The sequence below is a fragment of the Ixodes scapularis genome, unplaced genomic scaffold, assembly GCF_016920785.2.
Source record: "Ixodes scapularis isolate PalLabHiFi unplaced genomic scaffold, ASM1692078v2 PGA_scaffold1__304_contigs__length_218370807, whole genome shotgun sequence".
Classification (NCBI taxonomy): domain Eukaryota; kingdom Metazoa; phylum Arthropoda; class Arachnida; order Ixodida; family Ixodidae; genus Ixodes; species Ixodes scapularis.
The window spans coordinates 33,425,483-33,440,523 of record NW_024609846.1 but is presented as its reverse complement, the minus strand read 5'-3'; the positions used below and the strand labels follow the sequence as shown (position 1 = coordinate 33,440,523).

Sequence of the window (15,041 nt, the reverse complement as noted above, 5' to 3'; positions counted from 1 at the left end):
CAAAAAGGGAAGAGACGATAATAACAAAGCGTCCCGAGCGTCGAAGTCGGCGAGACAGCAGAGCCGAACGCTGGGGCGAAACTGACCGTGGCTCGCCACGCGGACCCCTTATGTACATGCGTGGGCTTCTGGAATAATCGGCGTAGAAAGTTCGACGCGTAGAACATTCGGCCCTCGATCAAGCAACAGGATTCTCGAATTTACCAGAATACTAGTCTGCAGGAATAAACAAAAAGATGCGCCGCTCGCAGGCGCTGCCTACTTGGCCCGTTGCGCGCGCGGCATTATAAGCGTCGTCAACATGTGCACCTAAATTGTAGACTGAAAAACAGTTGGTTGGCCCAAATACAATAGGGGCGTTTTACTGCAAATATATCTTTTCAGACTGGTGTTTAGCACCAACCTCTACATGAAGTGGTAATTCCGTGTAGGTTTCGGGTACATGTTTCACTGCAAAGATACAGTGAAGGAGGACGGCTTTTTATGACAAAGAAACAAACATTGCCTTCCAGGGCCAGATGTGTCACGCATTTTGCTATCTCTGGATGCTCATAGTGACGCTCTGCATACGTTTAACATAGCGGGAACAGAAACCGAGTCGAATGCCATATATCTCACAATCAAAACACATGTGAAAATACCAAAAACTCGTGTAAAATAAAGAGTAGAAGGAATGATCGGTGAGATTTGTCAACCTACTTAAACTTGAAGTGAGCCTGGGGATGAAAGAAGACGACAACGATTAGAACTGGGGAGAAAAGAAAGAAGTAAGATAGAATAAACAAGTCTGATAAGCTTCCCCAGTGTGGCAATAATTTGTAGACCCCTATAAATTTGGCGCAGCCGACAGGATCAGCAAAATGTGGGAAACCTTCAACATAGATTCAAGCTCTACTAAAGAAATTGTATTTTTGAGTTACAACGTTCAAGATGATGCCACGACAGATCTTCCTCGACATATCAGTACACCAGAGTTGGTTGAGCTGGTCACACAGAGGGCAAAGAAGTCAACCACGGAACTTCTCAGCTCCAGATCCGTCAAGGTAAACCTGCAACTGTCAGTTTTTGAAGAAATGGTACTACAGCCATGTTGGAGATTATCGGAAGAGACTTCGGTATCTACCTCGAGCACGGCAATGATGCTACAAGCCCTGCAGCTACAGCAACAGCAGATAACCCAGCAAAATGAGCTGATGCAGGCCATCGTATCCTCCATGAAAGAAAAGGAGAAAACCTAGATTTGAAGCCGTGAAGCCAGACATGTTTGACGGATATTCATCGAGTCCGGAGGGATGGATTGACTTCTATGAGTATGCTTCAGAGAAGAATTTCTGGAACTCAGAGCAGGACCGCATCAAGAACATGCGCCTCTTTCTGACGGGCGTCGCAAAGAAGTGGTTTGAACTTCGCCTAGTGGACCACCCGGAAGAAAGCTGGAATGATTGGAAGGCAAGTTTTCTCACCAGTTTCAAGAGGAATCCCGTAGATAGATGGGATCAAGCTATCTTCTACAAGTACAAGACAGGTCTGATCCTCGAATATTTTTTTGGGAAGAGAAAGCTGCTTCAACTTGCCGAACCCCACCTGCCAGAGTCGGCAATAATATCATTGATACTTCATGGACTTCCACGTGAAATCCAAAAACAAGTACAAGCTCGAAATCTCAAATCCGTCGAAGACTTGCTTCAGAGCTTGCAAGACATCAACATCTCCAGCAACCCCATTGAAAGGAGTTTTCCACCTCGAGCTGTCGTGTCGATGACGCCAAACTACAGCCATGCCATAGATAGAAATCTTCAACATAACGCTGTAACGCAGCATACAAAACCAAATGATGCGCGTCAGCAAAGGCGCCCGTGGGAACAGTCAAGTTACAACTCTAACCAGAACCAGGCGGTCCGCTTCACGGATGCCGAGGAGCAGTCGGGAGGTTCAGGACAAGAAACAAAAAACGAATAAAGGAGGGTGGTCAGTCTCACCCGAACATGCCAAACGAGACTGTGTACTTATCTTCGAGCCTCTTACATATCACCGTTGATATTGATGGTCGTAAGACGCGTGCCCTTCTTGATAGCGGCGCCTCAATATCGATCATCAACAAGACGAAAACAGACGTACTAAAGACCTACTTAGGAAAAACAATTCAAGTTCAAAGTTATGATGGCAGAAAGAACCTTTATGAGGAATGGACAAATGTCACCGTCAACTTCGAGGGTCAAAGTATTGAAGTTGGTGCTCTGGTGATTGGTGGAGTGGATTATGACTTCCTACTCTCACGGCCAGACATGAAACGGCTAAAAATGAACATCTACTGGGATGATAAAGTCATAGTCGAAAAGACGGCTGACCGCAGATGTTTGGCCTGCAATCCTCTGGGTACTCAGCTGCAGCTTATTACTGCAGCTGAAGACATTCCTAAGTTATACCCTGAATTGTTCAGCGTTGGCAGCTACCCTCCGGCTACCCCCGAATTCACGGTGCCCTTCAACATCAGTGACAAGACAGTGGTGCGTAAAAAGCCCTATAACATGACCAGAGAGAAGAAGGTGTGGCTCAAGCAGGAGCTGCAAAACATGATAGATGCAGACATCATCAGGCCTTCAGTGTCTCCTTTTGCGTCACCTATCACTATCGCACCCAAAGAGGACGGGAACTTCAGGCTCTGCACAGACTACCGTGCTTTGAACAAGCAGACTGATCTAATCCCTTTCCCAATGCCACGAATTGAAGCCATCATAGATGAAACAGGAGGTTGCCGATGCTTTTCGCGGATTGACCTGTGCAAAGGATTTTGGCAGGTGCCCCTACAAGAAGAAACCAAGATGTACACAGCGTTTACAACACCCTTTGACCTGTACGAGTATAACCGCCTCCCATTTGGCTGGAAGAATTCCCCTGCGTGGTTTCAGAAGATGATGAACCAGGTCCTGAAATCGTAGCTGGGGAATTTTAGCAACGTGTACATTGACGACATCATTGTCTACTCAAAAACAGAGGAGGAACACCGGCACCACTTATCACAAGTGTTGGCAGCACTTAGCTCTGCAAAACTGAAGGTTAATTTCAAGAAGAGTGAGTTCTTCCAGACCCAGGTAGTTTTCCTCGGCAGAGTGTTTAACGGCTCTACAAAAAGCACAAAAGAAGAGTCTGTGGCAAGGATTTCCCAACTGGTTAAGCCGTATGACGTACACTCTCTCCGAGTGTTCCTCGATCTGGCCGGGCACTTCAGAGCATTTATTAAAAACTACGCTCTGAAGACAAAATGCCTCACTAGGCTCACGCAAAAGGATGTGATCTTTGATTGGACGGAAGAGTGGGAGAGAGCGTACCGAGATATGGTTCAAGCTATCTCCTCGGACCCTATCCTATCATTACCAGATTTCACACTCCAATTCGAACTAAACACAGACGCCTCTCATTATGGGACAGGAGCCGTGCTTTATCAACGAGACGCAAAGCAGCCGGCTCACAATCAGCCTCGGGTTGTGAGCTACCACAGCTATACGTTCAACAAATCAGAGTTGAATTACACGACCACAGAAAAAGAGGCAATGGCAGTTCTGAAGGCTGTCCATTATTTTCGGTCGTACCTGGAAGGGGCTCCGTTTAAGTTGTTCACAGACCACCAAGCCCTGACTCACCTTCTTAAAATGACACAGCCAAAAGGCCGACTTGCGAGGTGGGTCAATGAGCTCCAGCAGTTCCAGTTTGACATTATACACCGCCCTGGTCTACTGCTGACGGACGCCGATGCTCTTTCACGCCTTCTTATTCCTCTAAGTGGCGGAAGTCAGGGAACTGTAAACCGAGCAAAGCTGTGGGAGGGAACCGAACATATATTCTTTGAAAAGGGAAAGTTCTAAGTACCTCCTTCAATGATTCCTACAGTTCTACAAGAGTATCATGATAGCCCAGAATCCGGTGGACACGATGGCTTTTGGCGAACCTACAAAAAACTCACTAAGAGATTCACCTGGCCAAACATGAAGCAGGACACAAGCAAATACATTCAGTCTTGTCACGAATGTCAACTTCACAAGGCAAAGTTCAAGCAGGCTACTGACGTAATGACAACTCCGGAGTACTCCAAGGAACCATTTGGGGTTGTCCACTTGGACTTCGGAGAGTTGAAAAAGAAAAGCGAAGGAGTAAAACAGACGCAAGCGTTTCTTATTTGTATTGATGAATGCACTAGAATGGTATCCACTCGAGCTGGAAGAGAAGATGCGAACAGCGTCATAGCTTTGCTCAACCGAGAAACGTTCAAGAACGTCAAGGTAATAAAATCCGATAATGGACCAGCCTTCAGAAGCAAGAAGCTCGAACATTGGGCAAGACAGTGAGGTATTTCACTGAAGTTTTCTGCACCGTATCATCCTGCAGCCAACGGCCTTGCGGAACGAGCAATTTGGGATATTAAGCAATACATGAAAATGTACCCAGATTTTCCAGGAGGCTGGAAGTGCAGCTGTGTCTCACCACAACAGATCGTACACGAAGGGCCTGGGATGTAACCCGATCTTTGCGGCCACTGGGAAAGTTCCCTTTCTATCGGCCGATCATAAGCTGGGGTTAACAGAGAAATTGCGACTCACAGAAATACCCAAAACAGACGCCGCAAAACAGAAGTACAGGGGCACCATCAAACAAAACTTTGATAAAAGACACAACGCCGCAATACCAAACCTAAAGGTTGATGACCTTGTTCTCGTCAGAAAAGGAATCCCGGGGTCAAGCGCCAGTTTTTCGGAGCCTTACCGCGTTGTGAAAACGGCTGCCCAGCAGGGCATATTGAAGACGATTTGGTACTTGGGCCCTAACGAGACGACGGAGACTGCCTCAATAGGAAATGTTTTTCAGTATTATCCCAGGAGGGATAACTTCTGCAGCACGGGGAAGTGAAGTGAGCCTGGGGATGAAAGAAGACGACAACGATTAGAACTGGGGAGAAAAGAAAGAAGTAAGATAGAATAAACAAGTCTGATAAGCTTCCCCAGTGTGGCAATAATCTGTAGACCCCTACAAAACTCACAGAACGTATGTAATCAAACTACTTAAATAATTTTGTTAAAATAAAATGACTTAAATACCTACCCAAAACAATGTGCCGCAGTTAAGACATATTGGCGGTTAATTATTGTCCCACCACATACCATCATGTCGCTCGAATTATAAATTCCGACCATCCATGGCCATTGTTTGAGGGAAGCCTGAGCGCCGTTGATGATCCTTTCGGAAACACTCTTCCCTTTTGGGCACTTCCCGCATTCCAACAGTGTGTCCTTGTCGACACCTGCGCATCCCAGGATTGTAGATATCGTTACTATTCAGTATTTTTTGGAACAAAGCATTCCAACAAAATATGAGGTTATCTCGAATGGGTGACGATATGAAATACGGTAGGTTTTTACCCCTCCCCCTTACCCTACGGGCGTGTCGTATTGTTTGACGACATCGGTCATACGCACGTGGTTCGCTCTTGTGCACATGGACATTTATGGACAGGATCATATCTGAAAGCTAATTAATTTATTCAGTGGCTTGATTAAATCGAAAATCCCTTCAAGAAACAAGAAAGTTTCTGTTTTCAAGACCGAGTTTCGCAGTCTCGGCAGCTATCCACCTTGATTGCTAGACAGGACAATAATCTGAAACTGCATGGCTGTCCCAGCGATGCATCTTTTGGGGTAATCGTACTTCGTTCGAAACATCTGCGAACAAGCACTATATGCATGAAAGGGTTTCACCCACCGCTGTCTTGAACGAGCGAAACTTTGCACGCCACCAACAAGCTGGAAAAGCTGGAAAAAATAGCATTGCAGCTACTGCAATGCTATTTCTTACAAGATGAGCCGACAGATGGCGCCACCACCCAATGCATGCGGTGGTGTACGGGCCTTTCCCCATCACCTACGCCAGGAGACGAAGAAACCGGCGAGCATGGCGGACGCAGATACCGTCCACGTTGTAACCTTTTGTCAAGCATTAAACTAGTTACGTTCGATAACACGCCTTCTTGAAACATGGTGTCAGAAGCGGCAATAGCCAACGCTTGAGCTACGACCGCCACGACCACGGAAGCAAGCATGGACAGGATCCCGCCGCCGCCGAAGTTTGAAAACGCCAGCAACGCTGCGGAACAATGGCGCACGTTCAAACAAGCCTTCATGCTGTACCTGAAAGCGACCGATGCCGCTGGAGCATCATCGGAAAGGCAAATCGCACTTCTTCTCATGGTTGGAGGACCAAGCCTGCTAGACATTTACAATACTCTGGACTTCGGAGAGTGTACGGAAGCGAGACCGCACCCTGAATTTGACTTCGACCACGTTGTGAAGCTACTGGATGCGCACTTTCTGCCGAAGCAGAACGAAGTGTACTCACGCTACGTCTTCCGCATGCGAGTACAACTTCCCGACGAGAGGTTCGACACTTTTCTGACCGACCTGAAACTGAAAACGCGCGACTGTAATTTCGGAACAGAAAAGGAGAAGATGATCCGTGACCAAATCGTCTGTGGAGTAAACGACGAGAAAGCACGTGCGGACATTCTGAAACTAGAGAAACCGACGCTCGAAAAAGTCGTCAAAGTGTGCCTAGCGCACGAGTCGACGAAGCTTCAAATGAAGGTGTTCAGAGAAGACACCACGGTCGCCGAGGAAGTCCACGCAATGAAAGGTAGCAGCAATCGCCGCCGACAACCACGTGCCGACCGAGAGAAAGACAAGCAGACTGCGTTCAAGCAACCAGTACAGAGCTGTAGATACTGCGGCAGGACTCACGAGCGCGCAAGACAAGCATGTCCAGCATGGAACCAAACCTGCAACAAGTGCAAGAAGCGGAACCATTTTGCAGCGGTATGCAAAAGCACCAAGACCGTCGCCAGTGTGGAGGAGCACGACGACGACTCAACAGAAGAGATACTCACGGTGCAGGACGGCAAAGCAAGCTCGTTATTTGCAACCTTGACCGTCAATGAAAGAAAAATAAAGTTCCAAGTGGACATTGGAGCTGCAGTGAATGTTATCAATCACAAGAATGTGACGCCTAGACAGATCGAGCCAACCTCGACAACCCTGCGCATGTGGAATGGCACGAAAGTCATCCCAACTGGCAAGGCAAGGCTGAAGGTGACTACAGCCAACGGGCAGAAACACGTCGTTGACTTCATTGTGGTCCGTAACGACTTCACACCCCTCATAGGACGAAAGACAGCTGAACTGATTGGGCTAATCACGGTTGACTACGACCTGGTTGCCAGCGTTAGTGAAGTGAACTATAGAGACCAGATTACGAAGAGGTACCCCGATGTTTTTGGAACCTCTGTAGGCTCTCTGCCCGGGACCGTACACCTTGTGACCAAGCCAGAGGCGTGTCCCAAAGCAGTAACAAGTTGCGGATTCCCGGTGAACATCAAGCCTCAGCTCGAGTCAACTATAAGACGATTGGAACCGGGAATCATCAAGAGTGTCACGGAACCGACACCTTGGGTCAGCCGAATGGTCATCGCTACAAAAAAAAAATGGTGAAATGAGAATCTGCATTGATCCTCAGGGTCTCAACGAAGCCTTAGAGCGGGAGAGGCACCCCTTACCGATCCTGGATGACATTTTGCCTGAAGTCGCAAAGGCAAAGATATTCTCGAAGTTGGACCTACGAGACGGCTACTGGCAATGTATCCTGGACGAAGAGTCTAGCCTCCTCACCACCTTCCAGACACCAATGGGACGCTACCGATGGCTACGCCTCCCATTTGGACTCGCTGTCAGCAGCGAAATCTTTCAGAAGAGACTGCAGTCAGCTCTGGATGGACTGAGTGGTGTGCTGTGTGTGGCAGATGACATTCTAGTATATGGTGTCGGCGAAACTGATGCAGAAGCTCGCAGTGACCATGACAAGAAGCTGGAAAACCTGCTGCACAGATGTCAGAAGATTGGTGTGCGACTCAACCGAGACAAGACGGAGCTGCATCGCACAAGTACAACATTTCTGGGGCACCTGCTGACAAAAGACGGACTACGTGTTGACCCTGAAAAGGTCAGAGCCATTCAAGAAATGCCCCCACCAACTGACGTCCAAGGTATGCAACGCTTTTGTGGAATGGTCAACTACCTTGCACGCTTTCTGCCAAAGCTCTCCCAGGTCACAAACCGCTCAGAAAGCTGGTCATCAACAGTGAACCATGGGCATGGAGCGATGAACAAGACAACGCATTTCAAGAGACAAAGAACTTGGTAGCAAGAGCCCCAGTGTTGGCAGATTACAACCCGCAGAAACCGCTGATGTTACAATGCGATGCCAGTGAACGTGGTTTAGGAGCTGCACTCCTTCAAGATGGACAGCCATTATCCTTTGCGAGCAGAGCTCTCACACCTACTGAAGTGCGGTATGCGCAGATAGAGAAGGAGATGCTTGCCATAGTCTTCTCGTTGAACAAGTTTCACCAGTACACTTTCGGAAGACTGACGACTGTAATCACAGACCATAAGCCACTACAAGCCATCATGAAGAAGCAGCTGGACCAAGTTCCAAGAAGACTGCAAGGGATGATCCTACAGACTCAACGCTACAACATTGACCTGCAGTACCGATCAGGAAAGGAACTTCTACTGGCCGATACGATGTCACGAGCATTCTTGCCAGACGACCATTGCGAACAGCAGCTCGAAGACATCAACGTGGTGAACCACCTACCTGTGCGAAAGGATACTGCAGAGAAGATCCGCAACGCAACCCTGAAGGATGACACCTTGCAAAAGCTGACAGCAGTGATCCTAACAGGATGGCCGCAGGAAAGGCACAATGTTGCACCAGAAATCAGGATGTACTTCCCTTTCCGAGACGAACTTGTCGTGGAAGATGACATCGTTTACAAGGGACAACGACTGGTGATCCCAAAAGCGCTCCGTGGAGAGAAGAAAGAAAAGCTACATTCATCGGATATGGGTATCGAAAGCACTCTACGACGTGCACGTGACAGTATTTTCTGGCCGAGCATGAATGCTGAAATCAAGGACCACATATCAGTCTGTAATGTGTGTCAGAAACATGCACCAGCCCAACAACGAGAGACGCTGAAACCACACCCGAGACCAGACTTTCCGTGGGAATGTGTTGGATGCGACATACTGGAACACAAGAACAAGCACTTCCTAGTCACAGTGGACTATTACAGCAACTTCTGGGAGGTCGACCAACTCAACTCGTTAATATCTGCCCATGTGATACGCAGACTGAAAGCACACTTCGCAAGACACGGCATCCCAAGTGTTCTGATCACGGACAACGGCTCACAGTTTGCTTGTGAAGCGTTCAACAAATTCTCGATCGATTGGAACTTCGAACATGTCACGTCCAGCCCACGATACCCAAGATCGAACGGTATGGCTGAGTCTGCCGTGAAGACTGTCAAAATGCTCTTAAAGAAAGCAGACGAAAGCAATGGCGATCCTCAGATAGCATTTCTCGACCATCGTAACACGCCGTTGTAACACATGCATGCAAGCCCTGCACAGCTCCTCATGGGTCGACGCACACGCACATGTGTACCAACGACAACCAAGCAGCTGCTGCCAAAAACTGTCAGTGCCAGAAACCAGTTAAAGCAGAAGAAACGAAGGATGGTTTTCTATCACGACAAACGGGCAAAGACCTTCATCCTCTGAGCATGGGACAAGATGTGATGGTTCTCCCAACCAAAGAAGCATTAAGGAAAAAGGGAACCATCAAGGAGCAATGTGGTGACAGGTCATATAAGGTACAGGTCAGTGACGGCGTGCTACGCCGCAACAGAGTGCACATACGAGATGTACCCAGTTGCCAACAAGCTGAAGCAGATGTCCCTACCACTACTCAGGACGATCGTGAGCACCACAGAACACCCCAGGTCAAAAGTTTCCCTCAGCGCGAACCAGACACGACACCAGTACCTGTGACGTACGAGCCTGACCACCAACTTGTTCCAATCCGTACCCCTACGCGCCCCAAAGAGAACAGCAGCTCTACCAAAGAAGTTTCAAGACTTTATTGTGGGGTAGTCCCTACTTAAACAAAGGAGGATGTTAGAAGATGAGCCGACAGATGGCGCCACCACCCAAGGCATGCGGTGGTGTACGGGCCTTCCCCCATCACCTACGCCAGGAGACGAAGAAACCGGCGAGCATAGCGGACGCAGATACCGTCCACGTTGTAACCTTTTGTCAAGCATTAAACTAGTTACGTTCGATAACACGCCTTCTTGAAACACTATTTTTTCCAGCTTTTGCTGTATTATCGGCACGGAGTTCTATGTATGTTCTGCTGAATACAAAATTTGGATTGAGACTATAATCGAAATATACTCTCGCATACAGGTGCGAGCGAGGTTCATTCGCGAATCCGCGACTTTGGCTGGTTTGTACGGTGACGGCCTGTTGAATCCACAGAATGATCAAGGTTCTCCAATTGTTTAAGCGTACAGAATCGGCTTCGCTTTCCGCCGCCGCTTTTTTAAGTGAGCGTGCCTTCTGCTGGTCATTCACAAGGGGTGTCAAATGGCACCGAATGCATCTTTGAAATGCATTGTGCGCCTCATAGGCGTCAATGAGCACCCCTACAAAACGTGAGGAATATGAAATAGTGTCAATCGAATAGAAAAGGCCACCATCATAAGGATAGTGGAATATGACTGCAATCAAGCGGAAGTCGTAAGGGCATTCAAATTTTAAAGTCAATTTCTGATTATATCCCAAACAAAATAGATATAATGAAATCTTGTGGAAAATCATAGCTGATCTTCAGAAGACTTTCTTGGTTGATGTGGTGTCATATATATGTATGCATGCATACGTATACACGTCAAATTGCAGTCAGATTCGTGGAAAGCAGTAACGATCGACATCTTCGCAACTGTTTCGCCGCGCGGGATTTACTATCGGTGGTGACTGGGACGTCAAAACATAGGTCATTGCTCCTAAATATTTACAGCGACTGCTATAAGTGGGAACCTCGTTCAAAACGTTATGGTCGTCCTTCGCGAGAACTCCCAGCCACCGAAGCCGCTGCTTTTATAAGGAAACAAATATTTCCGTCCGTTGAGCAGCATTTAAAAAAGCGACCTATAGATGACAGCAAAACGTTTCCACTTCTGTCAACAACTCTACCTACTAAGCAATGGACAAAAAAGTCTTCGGGAACTAAAAGCGGTGTAGATTGCATTTCTTTCTACCTTCGATGAAGCTCTGGCGTCTCGTGTGCTTCAAGCGTGCACGCGCCTCAAGAGCTTGGCAAAAGGCATCGAGCGTGCGTTGGTAGCCTGGCGTTCAAAAGAAGCAAGCTGCAGTTCACACCTTGTTAGTGATTATTGATGCGTTGGCTATAGTCAAGGTGACTGTAATCGAAACCCGTTGTTTCGGTGAATTCGCATGATCATACGAGCAGACGAACTTGTACTCCATGTGGCTAGATCTCGGCAAGCCCGTAGCGTGCCTGAAGAATACGAATTTCAGTTCTGGCGCGCTGTGGAGGCTCGGTATGAAGGAGGCACCGGAGCGGAATCAAGAACGGAAGCAAAAATGACGTGAAAAATCTTCAGAACCGGGCACATGAGGCGGCGCAGAAACAACGGCCGCACCAGAACCACAGCGATTTACGCAAGTGCCGAGCTGCAGTCTCTGTGATCCTGCATACCTCAATTTACGCGCTAGCGTAAATTCACTCGTATTTTTTGCGTATTTAATTCTTAAATATTTTAGATATGTAAGTTGCGGCGATTGGCTCACCGAGTGCTTTGCAGAAAAGTAGACGTACAGGTTTTCTTTAAAGTGTGCTATAAAATTTTAATATATCACCAATTTCCTTAAAACTGTGCAAAATATACATTATCGGGATGCAGTACAATAGGGTTAATAGAGATTTGAGCCCGTTACTTGGAAAATGTAATGGATTACAATTACAAATATAATGATCCATTATATTTGAGAGCCTCAAATATAATGGATCACTGTTACAAATTACTTTCGCTGAAAAGTAAAGGGTTACCTTACTCCTTACGTTACAGATTAATTTAACGTTACTTTCCGCGTACACATATAAAGAAAATAACAAAAACAATTTTGATGTTTTCATTAACGTTCTAACACTACTTTTCCTTTTTGATACATCAGAATTATGGTAGTCCTTGTGAAAAAAAAAAGTATTGTATTTAAGAGATAGAATTTAGGCACGATCCCTTTCACCTGTTAACAGACAGAGCAGCGAAAGCTGCAACCAGACCCGACATCCCACTAGCTTACGTTCATCGGAAAGGATACCTGGAATTCTGCAGACAAAGCTAGTGATGCGCATGCTCAATAGCAGCGTCTACCTCCGCTAAACCATCAAGAAGTGAACGCTATTCGGTGATATCTTCTTCATATTTCTTTTCTCCACATTTGTATTTGCCTTGCACGTTTTTCTAGCGGCTCTAGTCACCAGTTATACAAAGTATCTTGTTTTCTTTTCAATTCTCCTGTTCTTCACGATGTTTTTTTTTTCTTTTTTAGCTTGCTTTCTTTATGCTGTTGAATTGCCTGCTCATACTGCTGAGGAGTTTGTATTATGTTCATATGTTTTTAAGTAACGAGTAATATTTGTAACAAAATTACATTTCAAATTACTGCCGCAAAAAGAGTAACGTGGCAATTACAAAATTATTTATAAAGTAGCGGATTACAAGTAATCCGTTTCTTGTAACGAATTACTTCTGAAGTATGGGTTACTAGAATTCAATACACTTGTTTTTTTTAGAGGCAATGCAATTATGATTATTGCGAACCAATAAAATTTGACTTTTTGTAATTTATACATATTTATACTTTATATATATTTATACTGTAAGCTTTATATTTATAGCTTACAGACGTTAACAAATCTTAGAGTTGCGAAATATATATTAATGTTGCACAAAATACTTTATGGTCAAATAGATAGCCAGCTTACTGTCGTCTAACTTCCTCTTACCTTTACATTTTCGCGAGCACTCCTGTTCTTTTATCGTTGTTTTCAAAGGAAAGTGCGTCCGATCTCCATCATTTAAGTGTCTTTCGATGCCTTTCACCAAATACGTCTTTAGATTCGTCTACAATATGTATATATATATATATATATGAAACGTGAACGTGAGACTTGATTGAATAATCATACCGTATTGTTTTCGTTTTTTTTTTTTAAATCTGTGTTGTGCAAGTTGTATTATCACGAACGTGTTTCATACCAAAACTTTGATCGTTCTGGAGAATGGAATAATGAAAAATTATTATTTATTTGTCGGCGTTTAATTTTTGTCGAGTACTGATCACTGCAATCTGCCCAGGCGGCACTCGAGCGACTACGAACGTCTACCAAGAACTACCAAGTCATCATGGTCTTTCCGGGAAATTCTACAGTCAGCACATATTGAGCCACACGTGTCCTGCTTGGTCACGACTCTCTTCGAGCACTGTCTACCACGAGGTGGCGCCTGCCTCATCTACCGGATCATCGCAGCCTATAAAAGGAGCTACCAGATCAGCATCGGGCGCAGTCGGCGGCTAATCTTTGTTGAGTACTGATCACTGCAATCTGTCCAGGTGAGAAGCAGGGATCACTTCATTTTAGTTTTTTTTTTTTGTTCTGTCTCTTTTGCCGCCGACTGCACAGTGTTTTTCATTGACCACCGTTGCGGCGTCTTTAGTGCCTGTGTAACCATTCCCCGCTTTCTGAGTCCAATGGAATGCATTAAGTGTAATCAACCGCTATCGTCCGACGGAAGATTTTTGACATGTGTCTATTGTCGAAATGATTATCACCTGAGAAAACCCTGCTCCGGTGTCTCCGATACCACGTTTATGGCAATGGGAGCTGCTAGACGGGAGAGTTGGAGGTGTCCGACATGCCGTACAGGCGAGCTTCGCTCAGGCTCTGGAGCTTGTGGTGGCAATACAACGGACGATTCCGCTAGGCCTGACTTCAGCCAGCGGGAGCAGGTCGCAAACACTGATGTTGCTGGTCAACTATCCTCAATTAAATGCGCGCTCGATCAGCTTCTCTCGTTAAAAACCAGCGTCGCGAGCCTTGTGCCTCTTCCGGCGAAGGTCGACCAGTTGCTACACCTAAAGCCTGTGGTCGAGGAACTGCGTACTACGGTAGGCACTCTCCAAGCAACTGTCGACTCGTTCAGTTCCAAATACGATCATATACTGACTCTCGCAAAGACAAACGAGAATTCCGTTAAGTGTTTGCAGCAGGAGGTTTCCACAGTCCAAGCTGTAATGAAGGAACACGCACGAGATATCTCTAGGCTTAAGGAGGAACTGAATGAATCGCAACAATATAGTCGCCGTTTCAATATGGAATTACATGGCCTTCCTTTTGCTTCTGGAGAAATGTTGATGAACGTCGTGCAAGATCTTTCTCAGAAGATCAACATTCCTTCATTTCATGCATCTGACGTCGTGGCAATTCATCGCCTGTCGAGGAAGCATGGTACGGTTCCACCCGTTCTTATTACCTTTGCTTCAATTTCCCTGAAGGAATGTTGGATGGCTGCGCGTGGCAAACTGCAGGGGCTGTGTCAAACTGATAGCGATTCAAGATTATACTTCAACGATAATCTTACACACGCAAATAGGGAACTTTTCTGGAAGGCAAGAGCTCAGGGCAGAGAAAGTGGGTTTCGGTTTGTATGGCTGAAGAACGGCAAAATTTTCGCAAGGAAAGCCGTAGGCTCTCCTGCCGTGCGTATAAGCTCAGTTGGAGACCTCGAGATGATTGTGTAAGCCATGTCATTTTGTTTTTCGGTTCCGAACTGCAATTGATTTCATCAGGTCTTGGGGCCTATTTCTGGAAACTCATTAACGCTAATTCATGTCAATATTAAAAACCTGCGAATGCACTGGGACGAGTTTCAGATCTCGGTGAGCAACTTAAAACCGGATGTATATATTTTTGTTCTAACCGAAATTGGTGTTTCTTCTGTGCAATGTGACCAGTTCATGCTGAACGGTTACAAAGAGCATTTTTTTACACGCGAGAATAATAGGGGT

At 46.2% G+C, this 15,041-nt stretch overlaps 1 protein-coding gene across 1 annotated transcript in view; it reads right to left on the bottom strand.

Annotated features, from left to right (window-relative positions):
- The window catches only part of LOC115313439 (tryptase gamma-like), a 31,364-nt gene that overhangs the window by 9,521 nt on the left and 6,802 nt on the right, over positions 1-15,041 (bottom strand). Inside the window, exon 2 of the mRNA XM_040206657.1 lies at positions 5,095-5,293. Coding sequence (XP_040062591.1) covers positions 5,095-5,293 — 199 coding nt within the window. The remainder of the gene's footprint in view (positions 1-5,094; positions 5,294-15,041) is intronic.